Here is a 26,488-nt window from a genome sequence, read left to right as displayed (position 1 = left end):
TCAAAATAAAGAAATAATATTATTAAAATTTCTCTGTTTATTTTTAAAATGGTCATTTCTCGCCACTTATTTTATTTCGAAAAATAAATAATTTATCCAATTAGTGTTTCAATTTCCTTTTGAATATTTGCAAATATTGTTGGAATATATGTTAGTTGAGAATAGTGATAAAGTTACATTGTGAGATTTTTCACATGAACGTTCGTGTATATAGTTAATTAATATACATAAACACATCTGTTTATCTTTATATATAATTTACAGAAATATAATTACACAAATAACATAATATATGATTCCTTTGAAAAATACGATGCATACCAAGAATAATTAAGAAAAATTCAAAGGATAGATAGTTGGAAGATGGCAAAAGTTTTAATTGTTGAAATAATTGTAAAAGTTTTAATAGAATTTTAAAAGATACAAATCTCCCTCTATGTTCATTTTACCTTATCGCGAATCAGGCGAGGTAAATTAATGATAATAGCTGTAAGAAAACAAGGGAAGATTTTTATTACGTGACCGTGATGTCTATATACATTATTCAACCAGGCAAGAATTTAATCGATAATTTTCTATCTCGATTTTTCTATCGTCGGATATGAATACGACGATAAATATTAATGCACTTCTGTGTCGAAATCGTGTTATTAAAGTCTGTGAATTATTTTGAATTTTTATCTTGCTCGAATGGGGAACGAGGTTTAAAATTTTACCATTTCAGATTCAATTTTCAACTTTGAAAAATTTCAATCTCAAACTCGATTCCAAAGTATTTTCCAAAATATTTCTTTGCTTTTTCGAATTCATTCTTTTATACGTATTATATTGTAATTATAATAATAATTTAATTTATTATTATTTTAAGAGTATTAAATTTATTATCATAATTATTTTAACATTTTCTTTTATTAGAAAGAATCCAAAAGGATTAGTTTGATAAATGTAAAAAAAAAAAATATTTTTATCCTCTCCACATTTTCATCTTATGAATATTTCATATGTGTATTCAAATAATACATGTCAGTGTACGGATAAATTAAAAAACATTTCCTCTCGATGTTAAAATATTGCTAAAATAAATTCACAGAGAAAAACATTGCATGCATTTAATATATATATATGATTTTATATATTAATCATTACGAGTTATTTTTACAAAAGTATTACCTTTAACGTGCGTTTATTATATATTCGAAAAAAGGAAATAGGAAAAAGATAAAAAATTTTCAATTTTCGCGACACGTTTCAAAGTAAATAATGAAATATTCAAAAAAAGAGTATCGCATGCTTCGCTATGGAATGGAATTGGTTAATTCGATGAACGACACGAATCGATAACGGAGAGAAAGGAGCTACTCTCTTTAAGGATCGATATTACTACGTATACATAGATATTTCTTAGCGTGGCCAGGAACATGTAGAAGGCGTAATGCACGGGTCGGTTTGATTTTCTGCTTCGTTCGAAGGAAGAGGTGGAAGCACGAGGGCAACCACCCCTGTTCGAAAGAAAGAATTCATAACTTTATTGTCATCGGTTCTTGAACTTGCCTCTCTGGATGGCTTCCCGTTAGATTTCTTCTTTTTCATTGTTTCACCACTATACTGTGACGTCTTACATTCTTTCTTCTTGCATCGAATCGTAGATAACGTTATTGGGAGTGAAAATGATTTGTAATTTGTTAATTTTTTTAAAAACGAAAAGATTAGAATTAAATTTAAATATATAATTAAAAATAAATTGATATTTTCTCTCTTTTTTTTTTACTTTAATTAAAATAAATTTAAGGTTGAACACATTTTTCTAAGTTCAATAATAATAAAATTTTATTAATAATTTTGAAGTTAATTCGATTTTGCAAATTTTAATATTGTATCCAAATTAAAAAAAAAAAATTGAATTAATTATATTCTGCATTATTCTCTCGATATTTTCATTTCATTCGTTTCATTTTTAGCATTTAAAAATTTATAAAAGCTTATTTATATTAATCAAATTATTCATATTATTTATTTATGATTATATCATAATTTTATACCATTTAAACAATTTTCTCTTCTTTTTCGTATTAATTTTCGGATGAAAAATAATACATTTTTTTTAAGATATATCGTAATATAAATTTTACTGATACATAAATACGAAAAATATATACAAAATATCTTTTTTTGTTTTATTTTCAGAAAGAAACGTGATGTTTTGGAATATCTGGATTTGTGCACGGATCCGCCTGTTCGTTTGCCCCCTTCTTGTCATTCAAAAATGCACTCGTATTCGCATTCTGCGTGCGATTGTTATTGCAAAACTCGTGTGCCGATAGCGCGGCAAAGGGAGGAAATTCAGTCCGGAAGAAGTTGCGTCAGATGTTCCATATCTAAAACGAAGACCACCAGAAGTGGAAACAAAATTCCTTTGCTTTCTTCAAGAGTTATCGACGATGAGCCTGTAAGACATTACTTTTCAATAATTTATTTTCAATTTAATTTTATTCATTTATATTCTTCCCGTGTTATATATAATAATTTTTGTATTTTAATATTATTCTTGATATTTTTCAGCTTGACACCAAAAGATCCGCGACAACGCTCCCAGTTTCTCCAATTCTTAGTCCAGAAACATTGGCAACTTTAGAAAACGTAGAAAAATTGATCAAAGATGCCGAGATTCAAATGAAAGAAATAAGCATGGCTACAAGTTCTGGTCGTTTACAAAAATGCACAACTATGTAAGTATAATTATTAAGTTAATAATAATGAATATATAAAAATAATATAATTTAAATTATTAATTAATTTAAATTATATTAATTAATTAATGTTATATTATTAATGTATTAATAATGTGGTATTATTATTATGTTATAGAAGATGTCTAATCTTTTTATAACATCTGATGTTTTGATCGATGATTGTTTACACACGTAACGACAAATGTCTCATATAAATATTGAATGGTTTCAAGAACAGTATATTCTGATGTTATTTATAGTCTTGTAGATAATCGTGTAAGAGGATAAGAGTCAAATTATTATTTTTGAATAAAATCGTATATATATTTTAATACATTAATAAATATAACAAATTATTCTCTATAAAAAAATATTAACTAATTTATAGGTAAAAATTATTAGTTTAAGAGATATTTAATTACATTTTTACATCTCTTAAATTAATAATTTTTCAATTATTATGGGCTAATACTTTTTTATAGAGAATAACAAGATATAAGGATTGATTTATTAAAAAATATATGATTTTATTTAAAAAAATTAAATTGAACTTCGTAATTATTTTACACACCTACAAAAAAAGACATATAACATCGGATAAAAGCTATTTTGAAACAATTTAATTTTTATTTGAGGCAATATTTAATAATGCAGAAAAATGGCACTTATTCAAAAAGGTAAGTATAAAGGTAAGTATTTAGAATTAAGGAAACTGTTGAAAAAAAGAATAAAAAACTTAAAAAATGACATGGAACAGGTAAGTATGCAAGGTAGGTATGGAAAAGGTAAGTATTAAAAAAATATCGCCAAAATTTCGGTTTGTTTACAAACATTGGTCTGTTTATTTACATTTTTCAATGTTTATTTACATTCTCGGTTTGTTTATTTACATTTTCAATGTTTATTTACATTCTCGGTTTGTTTATTTACATTTCCAATGTTTATTTACAACAATTTTTCGAAATTTTCAAGCTCTGGCGTCAAAATTTCGCTTTGTTTGCAATCATTGGTTTGTTTATTTACATTTTCAGTGTTTATTTACATTCTCGGTTTGTTTATTTACATTTTCCAGTGTTTATTTACATTCTCGGTTTGTTTATTTACATTTCCAATGTTTATTTACAACAATTTTTCGAAATTTTCAAGCTCTGGCGTCAAAATTTCACTTTGTTTGCAATCATTGGTTTGTTTATTTACATTTTCAGTGTTTATTTACATTCTCGGTTTGTTTATTTACATTTTTCAATGTTTATTTACATTCTCGGTTTGTTTATTTACATTTTTCAATGTTTATTTACATTCTCGGTTTGTTTATTTACATTTCCAATGTTTATTTACAAGAATTTTTCGAAATTTTCAAGCTCTGGCGTCAAAATTTCGCTTTGTTTGCAATCATAGGTTTGTTTATTTACATTTTCAGTGTTTATTTACATTCTCGGTTTGTTTATTTACATTTTCCAGTGTTTATTTACATTCTCGGTTTGTTTATTTACATTTTTCAATGTTTATTTACATTCTCGGTTTGTTTATTTACATTTTTCAATGTTTATTTACATTCTCGGTTTATTTATTTACATTTCCAATGTTTATTTACAAGAATTTTTCGAAATTTTCAAGCTCTGGCGTCAAAATTTCGCTTTGTTTGCAATCATAGGTTTGTTTATTTACATTTTCAGTGTTTATTTACATTCTCGGTTTGTTTATTTACATTTTCCAGTGTTTATTTACATTCTCGGTTTGTTTATTTACATTTTTCAATGTTTATTTACATTCTCGGTTTGTTTATTTACATTTTTCAATGTTTATTTACATTCTCGGTTTGTTTATTTACATTTCCAATGTTTATTTACAAGAATTTTCGAAATTTTCAAGCTCTGGCGTCAAAATTTCGCTTTGTTTGCAATCATAGGTTTGTTTATTTACATTTTCAGTGTTTATTTACATTCTCGGTTTGTTTATTTACATTTTCCAGTGTTTATTTACATTCTCGGTTTGTTTATTTACATTTTTCAATGTTTATTTACATTCTCGGTTTGTTTATTTACATTTTTCAATGTTTATTTACATTCTCGGTTTGTTTATTTACATTTCCAATGTTTATTTACAAGAATTTTTCGAAATTTTCAAGCTCTGGCGTCAAAATTTCGCTTTGTTTGCAATCATAGGTTTGTTTATTTACATTTTCAGTGTTTATTTACATTCTCGGTTTGTTTATTTACATTTTCCAGTGTTTATTTACATTCTCGGTTTGTTTATTTACATTTTTCAATGTTTATTTACATTCTCGGTTTGTTTATTTACATTTTTCAGTGTTTATTTACATTCTCGGTTTGTTTATTTACATTTCCAATGTTTATTTACAAGAATTTTTCGAAATTTTCAAGCTCTGGCGTCAAAATTTCGCTTTGTTTGCAAACATTGGTTTGTTTATTTACATTTTCAGTGTTTATTTACATTTTTCAATGTTTATTTACATTCTCGGTTTGTTTATTTACATTTTTCAGTGTTTATTTACATTCTCAGTTTGTTTATTTACATTTCCAATGTTTATTTGTAAAAATTTTTCGAAATTTTAAAGCTCTGGCGTCAAAATTTCGATTTGTTTACAAACAGTGGTCTGTTTATTTACATTTTCAGTGTTTGTTTACATTCTCGGTTTGTTTATTTACATTTTCAATGTTTATTTACATTCTCGGTCTGTTTATTTACATTTCCAATGTTTATTTACAAAAGATTTTCGAAATTTTTCTATAATTTATTTAAAATACTTACCTTTACTTACCTTGTTTATACTTACCTTTCTTATTGTTTCTTCATTAATTGTTTTTCAACAGTTTTCTTAATACTAAAGGACTAAGGATAATAGGAATTTTGGAACACAGGAATTTCAGGATTATGGAACATGGACAGAGGAATATAGGAACACAAGATTAAGGAAATGGTTAAGATTAAGGAATATGGATAATAAGGAAGGATAGGAGGATAGGAACGACGGAATTTTCAGGGTTAAGAAAAATGGATAATAAGGAATGTAGAAACAGGAATAGACAGGGTTAATAGGAATATGGATAATAGGAGTATGGATAATGGATGATAGGCACACAGGAAATTTCAGGACTAAGGAATATAATTCAGAACTAAGGAAAATAATTATTGTTTTTCAACAGTTTACTTAAATCTAAAGGAATAAAGATATAGGAATTTAGGAACACGGGAATATTCAGAATTAAGGAATATGGATAGTAGGAGTATTGGAATATGGATAAAAAAAAATATGTATCCGAATAGTATTTTCAAATATATCTCGCTTATTTTTGAGAATATTAAAAAATGCTTCAAAGGGAGATACATCCCACTGCTATTTATTTTTTTATATATAGAAGCGTATACGATCTATGAGATTGAATATTGTTTTGTTAAATAGAAGTATACACTTTTTAATATTCCAGTTAATGTATCTCGACATTCTCTATAAAAAAGTATTAAGGCATATTATATAGCGAAAAATTTATAGTTTAAAAAATATTTAAATTTAATTAAATATCTTTTGAACTAATGGTTTTTTCCTATATGTGCCTTAAAACTTTTTTATGGAGAATACAACGATACATCAACTGATGCATTAAAAATTATACGATTCCATTTAAAGAAATACAATTGACGTCGATAATTTTTTTATGAGTCCACTTACGAAAAAACTGAGGACACTAGAAGATAGCCCTTTCGAAACCATTCAACTTTTATTCCAAGCATTTTTTAATATTATGAAAAATAAACGAGATATTTAAGAAAGAAGAATAAGATCGAAATTCCCTGAGCGATAGAAAAATTTTTGTCCGAAAAGTGGACTTTGTATTAGAAGAACATGATACTATAGAAGATCGCTCGAAAAATTTTTTAATATTCTGAAGAATAAACGAGATATTCGAGAAGAAATGTTAAGTTCGAAATTCCCTGAGCGATAGAAAAATTTTTGTCTGATTGTATTAAATTTAAGAATTTTAGTATTTAATATTTATTTTTTTTTTTTTTTTTTTTTACGTGGGGGAAATCCTCATTGGACACCTCGACCCCCTTGGGGGAGAAGGTCGAGGTAGTGCCGGACTCTTACCGGCTAAAACCCCCACGGTGGCCTGATATCGCGTTCGAGAGCAACGAAACACTTAAACTGTTTCGGTGCTCTCGACGCGCTGCCTATTATTTTTCGGTGGGGCGAATGACAATCCCCTCCGAAATGCTTTCGGCGACGCCGGGGCCACACCGGCGTCACCACCCCTTTGGACCGCCTTTGCGTTGACTCGGGCCCCCACCCGTGTCAACGGCGGTCCCGCGCCCCCCCTCTGATAAAACTCGCGCGAAACCCCCAGCGGGGGCGCTATGATAACTGAATCCAATCCGAATTTATGTACTTATTTATTTTTATCTTTGAAATATTTATCTCCACATACTGACCTATCGTAGTATTCATTTTTTGTATATCTAAGTTTTTCAACAATTTTCTTAATTGTAAGAATTAATGAATGTAGATATTTGAGAGATAGAAATATATAGAATTATGAGATACTATAGTAGGATTATAAAAAGATATATAATGAAATATTTTAAAAAATAAAGTTGAGTTTAATATGTTTTTTGTAAATTCATCTATGGAAAAATTGAAGAAAATGTAGCTCTTCTTTTGTAACATTTTTTAATATTATGAAGAATAAACGAGATATTTAAGAAAAAAATTAAGATCCAAATTTCTCTATTATAAAATTTTTGTTCAAAAATTCTATTTTGTATTAGAAGAATATAATCTGACAGAAGGTGGCACGCAATACATATCTTTAATAGTTGATCTGCTTATTTTTTCTACATTTATTTTCCAAATACTTTTTAAACTCATGTATTGGCAGGAATTGTTTTTTTTCAATATTTTATTTAATTCTTATTATAAAAAATAATATACTTTATTGTACTTATCTTTTTAGAATAAAATATTTTTTTAGAAACTGTTAAAAAAATACGAAGAGACATAGAAAATATACACGCAATATTTTTTTATCATATTTTTAGAAACTGCTAAAAAAAAGTACAAAGAGATACAGAAAATATACACGCAATATGCAAATATATAAAGGAAAAATTTTTCTTTATATATATACCAAATAATTGCCAAACATTTTTCTCTATATTTCTATATTTTTTTCTATTCTGATATTCTATTAACATTTAGCTATACATCCCTTTATATACATTAAATTATTAACCGATCGCTCGAAATTTTCCCAAAATACTTCGTTAAAAATCTCTTCTCCTTTTTTAACAAAATCAATATAAAAACACTCCTTGTGTTACTCCTGTTTCAGATACACGGACGAGGCGCCGCTCGACGACGAAAATGACCAATTATTATACATCCGTGAACGCGTGGCGTTCAAATTTCAAGAAGCGAACGGATGGATCGATACGGAAAGCCAGCAATCGTCTCGCGAGGAGCTCGTGGCCAAGACAAAGAGAATTGTCGATCTTTCCGCGCCAAAATTCAAAACGTGCGACGATCGTTACAAGGAATTCTCGCAGCAGAGAAGGCTCGATGTTCGAAAATTCGGTCTTGCGCCTTTTACGTGCGACACGCGTGAAAATAACGAGAAGAGGAAAGACGAGAATCGTTCTTCCAAACGCGAAACCGAGAAAGATAGAAAGATTAGCACGTTTACCGTTCAAGCCGGTCCATCGGTGAATATAAAAGGGGAACTGATTACACAAAATTTGGAAAATATTCATATATCACCGGATTCTTCTTTCGCGCAAGAGAATCGAAACGTAGGGACTTATATGATTTGTCACGATTTTTCCAAAAGGAATGGACTCTCCCCTAGAAAGAAAGAGAAAGTTGTGAGGATATCGGACGATAATGGTAAAAGTACTAACGTGAAATCGACGAATGGGAGGAAAGGAAACTCGAAGGATGGCGACGAGATTGGTAATAAAACAGATATTTCTGAAAAATTAGAGAGGACGGATATCGCGTCGAAAGAGTGTTCCAACGAAAGATTGATCGAAGACAAAACGGAGGAATCGTCTTTGATGACGAAGAATCTTGAATCAACGATGAATCTTAAATTAACGCAATCCATTAACGAGAAATCGGTTCAAAAAATATCAAACCTTAAATCGGAGAGTGAAACTGTGAAAGAAGAAGCGGACAGTTCAAAGATAACTTTGAAAAGTGATCAGAGACAAATACGATTCGACGAACAGATCTCGAAGAAACCGAGAAACCGTGAAAAGGAAGAGATCTGTTCGAAACAGGATTCGACTTTAACTCTAGAAGATAATAACGAGAGAAGAAATAAATATCCTTTGTCTTTGGCAGATTCTAAAATAAACGATGAATTGCCATTGCCAAGCGACATAATCGAACAAATATACAAGATCAACAAGAAGAGACACAAAGAGGTTTGCGGGAACGAAAAGCGGAGAACGGAGAAAGAGGAGGAACGGTACAAGGAGATAGATAAACGTTTCAACGATATCGTTAAAAAATATTGCGACAAGGATGGGAAACTGGAAAAGTCGCAGATCGATGATGAAGATTCTAATCACATTTTGTCCCTGAGTATAATTTCCTCGGAAGAATCGGAAGGATCGGATGAACTTTACACCTTGTATGAACCCGCCGTGGATGAACTGGATGGCGTTTTATCGTCTTACGATAAAATAATCAACAATATCGTTCAATCCACGAGAACGATCGATAAGTTTCTTTCGCGACCGGAACTCGAGCAATATCGAGTGGAAGATAAAACGATAAAAACCGGTGAAAAATCGTACGATCCTGTATCATTGAGCAAAGAAAAAATGTATAAGAAAAGGAAATGCTCGAAACAAAGCACGAGGATGAAAAGTTCAACGGTTAAAGATCGCGTACCAGCGGGGAATAAAAATATTAGCAAGGAATGGGATGCGAATAAAATGAAACGGGTTAAAATATTTGGAAAAAAAGATCACGATTCGAAAAAAAAGTATGCAAAAATCTCGAGTAAATTTCCGTCACGATTCATGAACTCGTTGATGAAAGAACGATCGAACGTTTGGAAGAAATTCCAGCAAGAAGAAACATCCGAATCTAACGAAGATATCGGAAGAACGACAGCTCGAATTAACGCCTCGAAACACAAGACACGTTTATTTCGAATTGTAAACGATAGCTCGAACCTTACCACTTCCTCCAACTATCCTCAATCTTCAAGTATTGACACGAAGAACGGAAATGACACGAGAGTAACAACGGGAGAAATCTCAAAATCATTGATCAATGACGAGATGTTTCGCGGAAAGAGAACAATTTCGAAGATAAATTCGTTGATGAAAGAGGATGAGGATCGAAAAGGAAATCTTGGAACGTTGGAAAATATTGTTTGCACGGATATTTTGAAACAGGTTGTACCCGAGGCGAGATGCTCGAAAAATTTAATCGTTCTTCGTGAAGAAACGCGATTGATAGAGGATAAAATAAAGAATATTTTTAACGTAAGTGAGATCGTACCGTTGATAGTGAAAAGCTTGAAAAGGGACGAGACAAATTTTGAGAATTTGAAGTTGTTAATTGTCGAAGATTCGAGTAACGTAGGTTCGAATGAAATGGTGCGGATAGTTGAAGAAAGGGAATCGAATGACGAGAAAATGAGATCTGAAGATTTGCAATTGGAACATCTGCCAAGTGAAGGAAATTCTAATGCGGTGGAAACTATTAAATGTTACGGAGAAAATATTTTGAATAAAACTGATGGAAAAAATTCTGTTCTCATTGAATCGATTCCTAATTCGGAAGATGAATTAAAACGTAGTCAAAGTATATCGCGATCTAAGAATGAAAATACTCGAGACGAACAAGTGAATAAAACAAATTTCAATATTGATTTAAAAAAAAACGCAGAAACTGATAATGTAAATAATATTTCTGAGAAAGAAGAAGTGAAAAGAAATAGTGAAAATATTATTTCGAAGGATATTGATATACAGAAAAAGGAAATCAATAGTGAAAATTTAATTTCTCCAAAAATTGTATCGAACATTGTTAATGAATCAGATGGAAATAAAAAATATAATGCGATGTATGTAAATGAAAAAATAAATTTGCGTAATGAAGATACAAATTTAAATGACATTAATAAAATATCGTTGACGACAAATGATGAAAAAATTGAAAATGTGAAACATAATGATCTTGATAAAAGTCCTGATTTAAAAAAAGAAAAATCTGTCGAATTACATTCTGTTAAGGATACAGAGAAAAATGATGAACAATTTGATAATAATTTTTCACAGGTTTTGTCATCTAATTCTTTGCGTAATTGCATATCACTTCGATCTTCGTCAAAAAATTATTCGAAAACGTCATCGAATAATCCAGAACTTTCACAGAATATGAACGAATTTAGGCATATTGCAGAAGCATCGAGTATCGATGATAAAATAAAAAATAATTTTTCATATAATCTATCATATAATCTGGAAAAGAAAAGGATTTTATCGAATGTATATGATGATCTAGACAAAAAATTTTCTTCTACGTATATTGATACCAATTATTCGAGTTTACTCAATCAAGAATATAGGTAAACAATAATCATATAAATTGAAAAAGAAAATTTTTAATAAATAATTGTTTTTTAAATATAAATTTCTTTTTTATTATTTCAATTTCATTATTATATTTAAAATTATTTTGATTAATTAAAAAAAAATATTGTAAAAATATTATTAATTATTATTATTTATTATATAAAAAAATTTTTTTCTGAATGTTTAGATTATCTAATGGTATATCTAGCATATCTACGATAGATTCAAATAAGGTAAGAAAAATTGATTTAATTATTCAATTAACCGAGAAAAATAAATTAGTTCATTTTTATTGATTTTCAATTTTGTTCATATGCAAAAAAATTTTTTAATTTTTTGTTATTAATTTACTATTAATTGCATTTTATTGTTTTAGATCGACATTTTATCCGATATTTCACGATCTGAAGGAGAATTATACATGCCAAGTTCCAGTTCATATTCTCTTGGAGAAGTTCGAATGTTGACAAAAAATCGATCAGATGGAGAAAATACAGTTGATTTTGACAAAAACGATCCTATTTACATTACAAAAGAAATGTTGACTTTTTGGAATGAATCTTCAAAAGTAAAATAATTTCATTAAATACTATATATAAAATAATTATATATTAGGATCATTAAAATATCATATAAATGAAAAATAAGAAATTAAATTATTTAAATTTAAATGTTATTATAATATTATTTTAAATCTTCATTAAAAAAAAAGTAAATTTTAATTTCGTTATATTTTTAATTATATTATTTTATTAATTTATTTTTAGTCTCTTACACAAAGCATAGGAGAAATTTAAAATTGCTGATTTGATCAAAAATCCGTCATGCTACATTCATCATCAATATGAAGTACATTGCAAATATTGCAATTGAAGATGCAACGGCGGTGACATATTTCGTAATATTTATGACTTCAAAGGATTATTAAATACATGATGAAAAATATTATTAAAATATTGTAAATAGAATTATAACTTTAGATAATTATATTATATATTGAATTATTATAAGTTTCGTGTAATTAAGCATAAATAATGTGGAATGTGCTTGTCATTGTAATATCGCTAACCTGTGATCATTTATTATATATTTTAAAATAAATAACAATAATTCTATTTGTGCATGAAGTTTAAATTTCAGAAAATGAATATCCTTTACAAACTGAATATAAAATGTATACAACCAGAGAAAGTACAATAATATTGTAAACGAATATTTTTTAAACGGTTCAAACATAACCTTACATTTTGGAAAAAATATGAAATTAGTTGATATAAGAATCTCGTAGAAAACATATTAATAAAGTATAGCATACTTAAGAAGATTGTTAAAATAATGTACTGTATACGCTTTAATGGATAAAAATTATATTCTATATAAGAAAATAACACGAAAAAAAATGTGCGACAAGTATGTTATTGGTTACTCGATATCTGAAAAAAAGCGACAGAAATTTAATTGGAATGATTTTTGTACCGTTTGTGAGTCTGAAGGTTTTCTATTAAAAATGGTAATTAGTTTTTAAGTTTCTCTATATTATTATTAAAAAATTATACTACATAAACTAATGTGAGGTTATGTACGATCATTTTTTATGTAATATTTTATATTCGATTATAATATTTTAAAACTGATGCTTTAATTTCAGATTGATATAAATTCTGATCTTGAACCTCAGGGACCATTTCATGTTTTTATATATAAAATGACAGATAAACTAGCACATGCTGAATATGGTGATCAAAATGTATGAACAAATTTTTTTTACATTTATTATAAAAAGTGCTGTAAGAATTAATTATAATTAATTGTATATAATTATATTTTTTAGGCCAAAGCAATTATTTCAAAAATGAAAGAATATTTCTGCCAACATCCTGAAATAATAGTTATTGATCCTTTGGATAATATTAGTATTTTAATAAATCGTTATAAATCTTATGAAATCTTGCAAGAACAGTTACAACTCAATGGTAAATGAAAATTTGTAATTTAAAATATAATTTTATTGACAAATAATTTGATAAAAAAAAATTATTTAAAATTTAAATTATAGATTTTAACCTGTATATTTGTTTTTTTAGAAGTATTTACTCCAAGGTTTATAGAAATTAAAAGTAAAAATATTGTTGAAAATATATCATTGTTAAAAATGGCAGGTATTAAATTTCCATTTCTTTGTAAACCACTTGTCGCTCAGGGTTCAAATGATGCACATAAGGTATTTTATTAAATATATTCATATTCATATTAAAACATATTTTATAAAAATTAATAATAAATATTTTTTTGTAGATGATGGTAATTTTTAATGAACAGGGTGTAAAAGATTGTCAGCCTCCTTGTGTAGCCCAAGAATTTGTCAACCATAATGCAATCCTTTATAAAATATATATAGTTGGAGAAAACTTTCATGTAGTTGAAAGACCTAGTTTCAAAAATTTTTATGAAAAAGACTGTACTGCATTAAATACAATATTTTTTAGTTCTCATGATATATGTAAGAGCGGTTCCAAATCTAAATGGTCAATTCTTACGGAAGAGGACATTCCAATGACAGTAAAACCAAAATATGAAATATTAAAAAAAATTGTCAAAAGAGTTACAGAACTTTTTGGATTACTTTTGGTTGGTGTAGATGTTGTTATTGAAAATCATACTGGAAAATATGCAATTATAGATGTAAATATGTTTCCTGGATATGATAGTTATCCTAATTTTTTTCAACAATTAATAAGTTGCATTAAAAAATTATCAATTGAACACAGAGATATACAACAACATTCTAAAAGTTATACATTAAAGAAATGTTTAAGTGATGATTTAGATTCTGGTTTTGAAAGTGATGAAAAAAAGAAATATTCTACAAAGACAAATAAATAATACGAATAACGAATAAATTGAAGGGATTAATAATTATATCAAACTGATATTACAGTTCACTATATTGTAACAAGTACAAAGCGATATAATTTGAAAAAATAATATAAACTTTTTTTTATAATAGCTTAATACAATTTTGCCTTCAGAGGCATTTAAAACTTATAGCAGATCTGCGTTTTTATAACTAGAATTACTTGCTTCTTTACAAAATTTTTTTGATTGTTTGTTTATAGTATAAGCTGAAAAAAAATTAGTTTTGTTTACTACCTACATCGAAATTTTTTAATAAATTAGTCTGTTGTGGTAAGAAACGCATGACTGCCAAAGAATATTTTGTACTTTTCACTTATATACTATATTTGCATAAGTGGTTGAATAAACAACATCTGGGATTAATGTATGTAATGTATGTTTATAAATTTACATTTTCATTGTGAAATATAAAACTGTACATTAAAAATATTAAAAATATATAATAAAAGGGTTACTGAATACTATATTTTTTTTCTTTAAACAATATTTTCATTTTAAAATAAAGTTGCTTATTTTATTTTAAAATTATTAAAAGAGATAAATCTCAATTTTTTTTCAATTTTTCATTTAACTATTTATTATTTATTTACTACTTATTAACTATTTAATAAATTAACTTGGTTAATAGTATAGTAATTAATATATAATTATTAACTTGGTTTGGTTTAAGATTTGAAATATAATCAATGTTTTTAAAAAGATTTAAACTTAATCAATCTTTGTTTATATTTTCATTTACTCATTATTTTATTTACATATCAAAAAGCAAAAATTTATTTTTTATTTACAAAAAAAAAATTTTTTTACGAAAATAATTTTTTAACTATTGGAATCTGATTGATTATTTTCATTTTTTTCACTAATTTCTTTATTTTTTATCCAAGCCTTAGCAGATGCCAAAAATTTAAGATTAGGTCTCTGTGATTCATCTTCTGGAAATACGAAATCAAATATTTCTTCCCAACCATCATCGCTCTAGAAATAAAAATTTCAAATATAAAAAAATATTTTTTAAAATAATTTTTAAATAATATAATAAATTTTTTTACTCCATCTTCTCCAACGATACGTCTTCTACGTTTAATTCTTCGAGGCATTTTTTCCATAATTTTAGCTCGAGTTTCATCATCTCCTTTTTCATTTTCAAAATCTCTCCATGCTTCTAAAAGTAGCGCTCTGCTTTCTTTATCACCATTCTGTCTAAGAGCATCATTTCCACGTTCGAAGATTCTTCTTGCTAATACAACATTATCAAAATCATCCTCACTTGTTGAATTTGCTAATTCAAATTTAGCATATGCTATCCATACCTAAATATAATTTATATATATAACTTAATAATATAAAATAAATTTTTATAAAATGCATTTTATATTGTATATTAAACTTACTTTAACATGAAGTGTACGTTCTAATAATCTTTCAAATAATTGCCTTGCATTTTCTGTTTCATCTTGTGATATTTCAAAATCGATATATGATTTCCATAGAAGTTCTGGCATATCCAATCTATAAAATTAAAATAATAATATAATACAATATAATAGAAATTTATTAAAAGAAATGATTTTTAAATAATTTTTTATAAATATTAACCTTGATTGTGATATAGCTAATTCGTAAATAGCTCGTGCTCTTTCTACATCACCTAAGAGTGTTTCTAATTCTGCAAACTGAATAAAATATTAATAAATAATTTTTAATTATCTATTGTTTTTGTAAAATTATAATAAATAATAAATTATTTAAATTTGTATACTTTCATCCATGTAGTGCAATTCTCTGGTCCAAATTCAAGAAATTTTTCATATAAAATTCTACATCTATCAAACTCTCTTAACTGTATTTCTAAATCAATATATCCACGATATAATTTATCTCTAGGACAAATACCTAATGCCATACCCTACAATCAATTAAGATAAAATTATTATTATTTTTTTAAAGAAATTATTAAATTTCATAAATGTTTTAAATTATTACTTACTAATGTTTTTCTAGCTGCTGTTAAATTTTTTTGTCTTATTTCAAAATTAGCATAATATAACCAAATTTTAGAGAAAGTAAAATGTTTGTGAGGAATTAATTCTAAACAAGCCCTGAAAAAAATATAAATATATTAATTAAATTATCAATTTTAATAAAAAAAATATTAATTACCTGTAGACTTGTCTACATCTTTCTATATCTTCAGTATCAAGTTCTTCAAAAAGAGCATAATTTATCCAAAGATAAATATATCTTCTCCAAAATTGTTTTTCCTGAAAAATGGTATGTTTGTAATAATATATCTATTTAAAATATTATTTTGAATAGTAATCACTTACTTTAGTTGGAGGTACATTAGCTACTGCGCGTTCATAAGTTTCTCTAATAATATCTACATTTCCTTCTGATTCTACTAATCTCAAATAATCAAACCAAGCATCATAATTAGAAGGATTTTCTTTTACTTCTTGCTCATATTGATATTTTCGTTTACTTACTATTACATCTTCAATACCTATAAATAGTAATATATATGATTATACGTATATAAAATTCATTATGATAAATCTATTAAAATTGAATACCTGAACGATCTCCATATTTTTTTTCATGTATTGTATATGCTTTATAAATTTCTTGTGTTTTTTCTTTTGGGATATGATCTAATGCATATTTATAAATTACTCTAGCTCGATCATGCTATAACAAAAATACATATATAATATGAGATGCATTAAATATTATCATTGGATATTATAATAAAATAATCTTAATGTAATCTCTTTACTTCTCTTTGCCCTTCTTCAAACTTTGCAAATGCAATAAATAATCTTTCATCTAAATTTTCGTCGCCATAAAAATCAATAGCACGTTCATAAACATTGCGAGCACCATTAATAAAACCATGAGATTCTTCAAATCGAGCATATTTTATCCAATGCTTAACTTCGGGATGAACCATTACAAATCGTTCGTAAATTTGTCTAGCTCTTTGTATTTCTTTGTATCTTAATTCAAATTTAATGTAAGTTTGCCATGCTTGTTCGTCAGGTTCCCATTCCATCCATCTTTCAAATACCTGACGTGCTCCTAAATAAATTTTTCAATTATTAAGTTTTTATAGTATATTATTTTAAATTAAAAATATAAGAAAGAAATTTACCTGCAATATTTTCTAACATTTCTTCCATATAAGTATATTTATACCAAAATTGATTTGCTCTTGGTAATATAGTAACAGCACGATCCCATAAATTTCTAGCATGGTTTACCTGACGATTTCGCATTTCCATCTCTGTATATTTGAGCCATAATGTAATATTTCTATGATCAACATCTAAAGCACGTTCATATATAGATCTGAAATTTATAAATTCATTACAAAAACTTGTAAAATAATTCAATTTATTTTTTATAACATTTTTGAAAATAACATTGCATATCATGTTTTCAAATATATTATTTTATATATTTTTTATATATTTATAAATTAATATAAAATTTAGAGCATTTTTTATTATTAGAAATATAATATATTAATTATATATAATAAATAATCATAATATATAAAAACTGAATCAATGTGAGATCATTTTAAAAATTAAAAAATAAAAATAATTTAAATAAACTAAAAAATAAAGATAATTTTATATTTCATACCGTGCCCGTTGTATCTGTTTTTGACTCTCTTCCCATTGAGCATATTTTATCCAATTTGAGATAACCATACGATTTTTACGAATATTATCTTCAAAAGCCTTACGTTTTCTGTGCTGATAATCAGCTAATTCGTGAGGATCAGAGATCTTTTGTTTTGGTGGCTAAAGAACATGTAAATATTTATTATATATCTTTTAATTATTTTAGTTTAAATATTAAAATATTAAAATATTTAAAATTTTAAAATTTTTACCGGTGGTAAAATTTCTAAATCCCTTTCTTTAGCTTCTCGTAAAAGCTGCTCTGCTGTTATTTGAATTTCAGCAGGTGCTTTATTTTTAACCTAAAATAAAATAAAATTTAAATAATCTTATATATCAAAAAACTATTTTAATTAAATATCAGATTATATGATAAATGATAACGATATATAATTGATAAAATATAAAAATTACATACCTTTGCAACTTTTGGCATTTTCTGTGATTTCTCCATAGTGTTTAATTTAATTTTTTTACTTTTTAATAAAATAAATAATTAAAGTGATTAATATATATGATATGATTTATTAAATTATTAAATAAATATAAATATTTCAAAAATTTTTTATATTTTTACTTATTTCAATTCATATTTCACATTTATAATAAAAAATAACATATATTTTTTTTTAAATTAATTTCACTTTAAAAATCAAAATCAAATAATATAAAATTAAAATATTATAGCATTATTTTACATAATAAATATATAAATAATGTTTGCAATTATTAAGAGATATTATAGTAAACATACATTAAATGTACAAATCAAGCATAACTTATCTTATATTCTATAGATTGTGCGCACAATATGTTATATAGTTATTTTAATTTTTTATTATATTCCATTGGTAATCATCTTTTCAATATTTTTATTATAATTTGAAAAATATTTTTATTATATATTTTCATTTTATTAATTATTAATTTATAAACAAAAATTAATATTTTTATTTTTCATTAATTTAAATATAGTATACAATTTTAATTCTTTTTTTTTTAAAGAAATTTCCTTTTCCAAAAGAAGAAATTTTAAGAGAAAAAAAGAAAATTCCTTTTAGTAACTTTACTGTTGTTTGATTGTTAACACTGTAAAGTACTTATACGCGCGAACATTTCCCTTTTTTGAACGCAATGCGCACGATATTATGTATCCACAACATTAATGTATTGCTTTCTTAATTGTATATGCAAATTTATATGAAACAAAACAAAAATTTAATATTTAATATAATTAAAATTCAAATATAATTAGAATTATAGTGAAAATTGAAACGATTGAAAATCTGTTAATTCATTCAAGTTAATTCAAATTTTGAAACAAGTATAAGCGCGTGACTAGTTTTAATAGTGACGTTTGCACGACATTCGTGACGTTTGTACGACAAACATTTAGTTAAAAAGACAAATTGCTGAAATAATAGTATTCATGTGATTCGAGTAAAATGTAATCTGAAATGTTTTTAAAAATTATTAATAAATCTACTAGAATATAATAAAATATCAAAACTATTTGCGAAAATTTTCTTTCACGTGGGTTCTTGAAACAAATGTAGACGAAGTTATTCAAGAAAGAAAAAGATAGAAATAGTATATAAGAAGGAGAGGTTAATTCGTGCACGGGAAAGAACCAGAGAAAGAAAGCAAGATATAGAGGAAAAGAGAGGGCACTCAGTGCCGAAGCTTTATCTTTATTATGCGCCGCTGAGTGAATTGTCAAGTGAAATCAGAAATGGCTGCCAACGAGCAACAACGCAAGGTGAGTAGGGAGAAATACATTGTATTTTTCTCGAATTGCGAAGAGCTTTTTGATACGTTTGTGTCAATGGTGAATTTGTAATATTGTTGAGGGATAAATTTATTGTTTTAAATAATCGAACGTGTAATTTTTTCGCGATGATTTTGAGTCAAAAAATGGGATTTATACAATGTCTTGAGACTGTTCATACTAAAAGGAACAACAACGTCTTGACTTTAGTTCTGGATTAATAAATATTTGACAGTGAGAGGGACGCAGGAATGAATAATACAATAACATACTACCATTTTGTGTGAATAGGAATTTTTTAAAGAGACATTTTACTTCATTCAAATATTTGCCAGATCATCGGTGCATAGAAAGACGTATAGATTACTATATGCAGTATTTACATTTGTACCAGCAGCTGTCAGTAGATGATCAAAAAGGTATCATGAAATTTTGCAAAAAAATACGCAATACATGATTCCCTTCAACTTTTAGTTCACGTGAAATATCCTAGAAAATTTGTTTCAAAACATTAAAAATTTCTATAAATTTGATGGGAATAATACGATCAAGACAATCAACGTACAATAGCATTAACGAAAGCTGCGACGTATGACAAGCAACATGTTCTAGCAATTTTTATGATATTTTCTTTATAATTTTTTTCTTGCCTTTTTTTTGTACATGATTCAAACTTAAGATAAATTGAAATTAATGAAGAATTGCGACATTTACTGAAAATATTTTGGACTTTGTGCAGCCGAAGTAATTAGACAGAATACGAAAATTAACATATGCCTGTTATAACGATGAACATCTATATTTCTTTTTTAATGAGATTTTCTTCTATTATTATTATTAATTTATATAGTATATTATTAATATGATTACAAAAAAAGTACTTCTGGAATGTGACGAATGTTTCATTCTTTTGACATTGAATTCTACCAATTCAAGCATTTGCAGATCGTTCTCTTCGTTGTACCATAAATAGACGTGATTTTTTTTCTTGGATCACGAAACGAAATCTTTTTTTGGAAAAATCATTTTTTTGTAAATATCATATAGCAATTAAATGGCATTCTTTTCGTGATTTATAGACGATACTTCAATTCAAATGTTTGATTTTATAATATCGTAAAAAATATAAATTAATACATTTACTTCACTGTTATTTCGTAACAAAGTTGACTTATCATGAAGGTAAAAATATTGAAAAGATAAGAATGAATAACGAAAAGATTATTTCTAATTGAAATTAATATATATTTACTTTTATTTTTCATTTATATGTGCGTATATGAATAAGATATTCATGTCATATTCACATTTACGTTTTTTTGTTACTTGTATAACATTTAATTAAGAATGGAGGAAAATACAGATTAAAATAAGTAAAGATAATAATAAATATTATAAATACTTTATTTTATTTAATTTAATTATATTATTTTATTTAATTATATTCATAAATTGTTATATATTATTTTTATAAAATTAAAACATTTCTTTCACATATAATAATTAATAATTAAATATTTTTATTTTCTATTTTCATATTTATAATTGATTAATTTTTTAATACATTTCTTCTAAACAAAATAGAATTTAGGATATATCATATTAATAATTTTTGATTTAAATAATTTATTAAAAAATATATAATCAGTATATATATTTAATCATATATAATATCAATAAAACTCATATATTGTGTATTTATTAAATTAATAACATATGTTTATAATTTTTAAAATTACTTCTATTATAAGTATTTGGTTTTAATATATTACTATTAACTGTGAATATACAGATAAGCATATGTGACCTTACAAACTGTCAAGGTATGTGATTTTAAGGCTTCAGAAATGCTGTAACACAACTGAATATTGTTATGATGTAAAAGAAAAAAATATATCTATTAACAAATAAATAAAAAATTTAATAAACATTAATACATCTATTAATTTATGTAAATAATTATGAAATATTTAAAAATATTAAAAATTTAAGAGATGAGATTTTTTTCACTTATTTTTAAATATTTTTTGTTTCAATGTTTCTTCAGATTTTTTAATTTGAAAAATTTAATTATTTTAATTTAAATTTTGTAATAAATATTTTATATTTTAAGATACTAACAAAAATATTTTTGTATGAAATTTTTATTTTTTATTTTATTTTAATTATGCTATTTTATTTAAGTATTTATAAATATATATTGAAATAATGAATTTATAAAATTATATTAATAATTAGGAATCACGAGAATTAAGAGAACCAGCTCATCATGCAAGGAGACCAATGAATGCTTTTCTTATTTTTTGTAAACGACACCGTGGTTCAGTGCGATCTGGTTTCCCACATTTAGAAAATCGAGCTGTTACAAGAGTACTTGGAGAATGGTGGGCCACTCTTCATCCAGATCAAAAACGTTCATATACAAATCTAGCACAGGAGGTAAATTGATTATATAATAAAAAAATTAAATATCATTCTAATAATTATATGTTAATATAATTCAATATAGTCTGTTATAAATCCTATTATATTATTTATTTTTAATCTTAAAGAAATATTTTCATTAAAAGCTACATTTATAATTATAATATTATTACATTATATATATATTATATATAAAATATATAACAGCATATATTTTTTTTTAAATTACATAATATATTGAAAAAAATATTTTGTTTTAATCATTTTTTAGTACAAAGATGCATTCTTAAATGCAAATCCTGATTTTAAATGGTACAAATTACCAGCACCTCCTTTACGTACTTTGAATACTAGGCCTACAAATAAAAAGGCAGAAACATATTCTAACGAGCAAATAGAAAATGTAAAATCTGAAAATAAGTCTTCCGATTCTTCAAAATCTGATAAACAAGATGGACAATCAATTCAACCAGGCAAACTAGCTGATGAATCCCAAATAGGTGGCCTCAGTTCATTGTTTACTCCTCAAAAAACACAAGTAGCAGATGAACAAGTGACTATTAATGATTCTGTGATTGAAAATGATACTGAAGTTCCAAAACCTCCTAAGAAAAGATATTTAGATGTACCTTTTTCACCTGATAATAAGAGAGAATGTAAAGCTGATCTTTTTGATGTAAAAAAGAGAAAAAAATCTGAATCAAATAATAATGTGCATCAATATGTAAGAAATCTCTTTAATTAAAATATTTTTAATTAAAATTTTTTAAATTAAATAATTATTAAATATTTATTTTGTTTTTTTAAATTTTATATTTTTAACATTAATAATTATATTTAGGATATAGAAGATGAAAAAACAGAATTAAATAATTTTTTATCTACAAATATGCCTTCAGAAGAAAGTAATTTTAGAACTGAACGAACATGCAAAGGTTTACGTTATCAAAAGTTCCTTGCTGAACAAATGAAAAATGTTGGTGCCTCTGGACAGCAACCTAAACGAAGAAGACAAGCTGGGAATTATAGGTAAATAATTATGGCATTTTATTAGATTCACATTATATGCAAATAATAATAATAATAATAATCAATTTATTATTAATAACATGTTTTAATTAATTTACTTAGCACTGATGGCCAAACAAATGAAAGAAGAAATTCTATTTCTTCAAATGTCAGTGAGAAAACAGATTCTTTGAGCAGTGAAGGTGGAAATAATTCTCGTAGCGAATTAGAACATCTTGTTGAAAGGTGACTTATATTTGTTTATAGTTAATTTTTATATCATATATACATATAAATAAAAAAAATAATATATAAATATTATGTAAAGTGCTGAAGGAAATGTAGAAGCAGCAAAACCAGAAGAAACAGAAACTGAAGATGCAGAAGACCAAGTTGATTTTGGACCTTGGACTGCAAGAAAAAGATTTCGAGCTGAGTAAGTTTAATTGTATAAGTTATATATTAAAATACTGTGGTATACAATAAAAATATATTATTTTCATTTTTTTATGTAGGGATTTTAATTTAGAAAAGAAAATTGAAGCATTACCATCTTTAAGTTTAGAAGAATTTCAGGAAAAGAAGAAACAACAACGTACGAAAAAGAAAAAAATTGCACAAAAATTAACATCAACTTCAAATAATAAAAGACATCAAAATAATTTTGATATCAATGATCAAGCAAATAGTCAAAACAATTCAATAATATCTCAAACAGAACGTGAAAATTCAGAAGATGTTGAAAAACTTCTAGTTGGAAGTCAAAAAAGGAAAGCACGAAAACAAAGTATTACACGTAATGCAGCAGCTATAAATGATTCAAAGCAAATTGAAATTGAGGAAATTAATAAATGTAAGTATGTATAAATAAAACTTTGTAAATTTTTCAGATTGGAATATTATTATGTTATAAAAATTTTTATTTAAATTATTTATATTTTCATATAATATTAAAGACTTAAAATATAAAAATAAAAAATATATTGTAAAGAAAAAATTCATTTAGAAATTAAATTTCGTATTAATTAAAGCATTGATTTATGTCATGTAAAGTTTTTATGAGTTAGATAACATATAATTGCATTCCAATCTGCAAAGTTTTAATATGTACTTAAGTTTTACTTTTTATTAATAATCTTGATTTAAAAATAGAAAAAATATTTGAAATTATTAAATTAATATTATATTTAATTTTTTATTATTATAAATATTATATAAGTTTAAATTATTTAATTAATTCAAATTAATTAATTATACAAATATTAATAGCGTGGTGTGCATCGCCGGACTTAGAAGCACTGGCATGTCTTGCAGCAGTTGCCGCCAACAGAACAAAACTTACCAAAAATAATACATAAGAGATATATATTTTTCGTATTTAGCAGTCATTCGTGACGTAAACTTGTACTAAGTAAACCAAAATCTTATTCATTTATTTCTTAATACAATTTCTTATTAGCTGAATTATTGAAATAATTGCTTTGATTGCTGTTAAAGAAAAAAATAATAACGTTTTTAATTATTCAAAAATATGCTACGTTATTATTGTTAATATCTATGTCGTTAATCGCTATTAATATGAATATTAATACTGACTGCTATCATAATTTTGTCACTTAACGTGTAAAAATATTTTTTTTATGTTGCATAAATGTCCCACAAATGTAGTTTATGGAGTATAGTTTCTTGTATAGTTTGTTAATGAATAACCTTGTTATTATTATATATTGAAAAAAGATTCTAGTTTTCACTTTGAGTTGCGTGTAATTATTAAAATATTACGTCAAGCATTCTATACTTGTTAATAAATACCTGCAGTGCAGATAATAGCCATTTTATATAACTTGAAACAAAAATGCCCGTGTATTGATATTCATTGGGAAATTTGTGCAACTTCCAACAAAGGATGTATTGTAGTCATATAGGACCTGACTAGGTAAATATTCAAGAAAAGGAAAGGTGCATGCAATAAGAGAGTGTTAATGAGCGTATAATATGCAATGATGTAGGCGAAGCAAGAATTTAATCTTGCAGACTAATTTTTCTAATATAAAATATTATAAATACGATCAAGAAGAAACGGTAACAAACCGTGAACTTTAACAAAGCCGATGAGCAGGGCATTTTATCATATCTATATGTAGTAACGATAACACGTAATAACGCAAAGTCACTTGTTACTATTTTTGTTATTATCATCGGCAAACGTTTTATCTGTATTTCATTATGTTCTGTAAACATTTTATGTACATAGAAATAGGTGCAGTATTATGGAAGATATCCTTCATGATCTGAATATCAAAAAAGGATATAATCAAAATATATGTGTATAAATATATGTATATGTATATATATATATATATACATACGCAATATACACATGAAAGACCACTGTTTATATATTGTACGTGCGTACATGTAAATATACATAATAACGTCACGTATGCAAAATAAGAAATGTAAATTTTATTGTTAGAGAATGTCTGATATCAGGAAGCGTATGTATACGTATATGTATATAATTTGATAAGACTACGTATATATATATATGAATGTATATTTATATAATATTTATATAACTATTATTCTAGAATTAAGACCATGAAAAATGCGATTCTGTGCTCTGTTTGAGAAAGTAAGGGACTTGTCTGTGATTTTGGCTAAAGGAGTTTTTAATATTTTATATTTTTCTATTGATTTTCTCCCATTTTCTTTCTCACTTTTTTAATTTCATTGAAGTCTAACTCTAGACTATTAGTAAAATGATAGGAACAATTAATGTTAGTAAATTCCTCTGTAATATGGAAATGAGTATACTGATTATATTTCAAATGTGCCTTGAAGAGATATGAACATAGATATTAAACAATGACCAACAATATATTTTCGATTCGTTTCGTAATTCTAAATGTTTTTGGCTTTTACATTTATACCTTCCACATTTTCTAATTGTGGTTACGGTACATAATTATAGTAAGGCTTTTACAGCCAACGTCCGAATATTTGGAATTATAAAAGAAAAAAATAAGGGAAAGTGTTTCGAATTTTACTGCACAAACATCTATGTACCTAGCTTTAAAAATATAATTTACACGACATATATATTATATATATATATATATGTATTATATATATATGTTATATATATATTATTATATTAATTATATATATATATATATATATACACACATCATGCGACATATATATAGATATATATATATATATCTACATTATATATATATATACTTGTAACATATTGTATACCGTTTATATGAATAATAAAGATATAATATTTTGATGTAATCTTGAAGTTATTTGCAATATATTTTTATTTTATTTTA

The 26,488-nt window shown here is 25.6% G+C and overlaps 4 protein-coding genes across 6 annotated transcripts in view; 3 read left to right on the top strand and 1 right to left on the bottom strand.

Annotated features, from left to right (window-relative positions):
* The window catches only part of LOC100576223 (myb-like protein X), a 62,864-nt gene extending 50,586 nt beyond the window's left edge, over nt 1-12,278 (top strand). For both annotated transcript variants that reach the window (XM_026443395.1, XM_026443396.1), the window contains 6 exons: nt 2,185-2,446; nt 2,560-2,726; nt 8,081-11,335; nt 11,530-11,575; nt 11,719-11,910; nt 12,110-12,278. In XM_026443395.1, coding sequence (XP_026299180.1) covers nt 2,185-2,446; nt 2,560-2,726; nt 8,081-11,335; nt 11,530-11,575; nt 11,719-11,910; nt 12,110-12,139 — 3,952 coding nt within the window. In that variant the 3' untranslated portion in view covers nt 12,140-12,278. The remainder of the gene's footprint in view (nt 1-2,184; nt 2,447-2,559; nt 2,727-8,080; nt 11,336-11,529; nt 11,576-11,718; nt 11,911-12,109) is intronic.
* Nucleotides 12,187-14,720, top strand: LOC551726 (inositol-tetrakisphosphate 1-kinase). The gene is made up of 5 exons (XM_026443397.1): nt 12,187-12,852; nt 12,991-13,089; nt 13,174-13,315; nt 13,427-13,563; nt 13,638-14,720. The coding sequence occupies exons 1-5, from the start codon at nt 12,697-12,699 to the stop codon at nt 14,223-14,225; spliced, it is 1,122 nt and encodes a 373-aa protein (XP_026299182.1). The 5' UTR covers nt 12,187-12,696; the 3' UTR covers nt 14,226-14,720.
* Nucleotides 14,721-14,996: 276 nt separating this feature from the next.
* Nucleotides 14,997-18,473, bottom strand: LOC551756 (protein crooked neck). Its single transcript, XM_624143.6, has 14 exons — nt 18,366-18,473; nt 18,160-18,249; nt 17,907-18,067; nt 17,410-17,606; nt 17,035-17,336; nt 16,832-16,946; nt 16,586-16,761; nt 16,419-16,519; nt 16,246-16,357; nt 16,018-16,164; nt 15,855-15,931; nt 15,650-15,767; nt 15,308-15,568; nt 14,997-15,233 (listed from the first exon to the last, which is right to left on the bottom strand). The coding sequence occupies exons 1-14, from the start codon at nt 18,399-18,401 to the stop codon at nt 15,078-15,080; spliced, it is 2,049 nt and encodes a 682-aa protein (XP_624146.2). The 5' UTR covers nt 18,402-18,473; the 3' UTR covers nt 14,997-15,077.
* Nucleotides 18,474-19,346: 873 nt separating this feature from the next.
* LOC551787 (HMG box transcription factor BBX) lies at nt 19,347-26,164 on the top strand. Of its 2 annotated transcripts, none has more exons than XM_624172.6 (8): nt 19,347-19,706; nt 21,954-22,154; nt 22,411-22,863; nt 22,981-23,168; nt 23,271-23,393; nt 23,476-23,583; nt 23,663-24,000; nt 24,417-26,164. In XM_624172.6, exons 1-8 carry the CDS (start codon nt 19,680-19,682, stop codon nt 24,503-24,505), a joined length of 1,527 nt encoding a protein of 508 aa, XP_624175.3. In that variant the 5' UTR covers nt 19,347-19,679; the 3' UTR covers nt 24,506-26,164. The 2 variants fall into 2 exon arrangements, with proteins under 2 accessions (XP_624175.3, XP_026299069.1); XM_026443284.1 differs by lacking the exon at nt 19,347-19,706 and adding an exon at nt 19,726-20,134.
* The last annotated feature ends 324 nt before the right edge of the window (nt 26,165-26,488 follow it).

This window comes from Apis mellifera, linkage group LG10 (genome assembly GCF_003254395.2).
Source record: "Apis mellifera strain DH4 linkage group LG10, Amel_HAv3.1, whole genome shotgun sequence".
NCBI lineage: Eukaryota > Metazoa > Arthropoda > Insecta > Hymenoptera > Apidae > Apis > Apis mellifera.
Note: the sequence above shows the minus strand (reverse complement) of the source record. Positions and strands in the feature narration are given on the sequence as shown.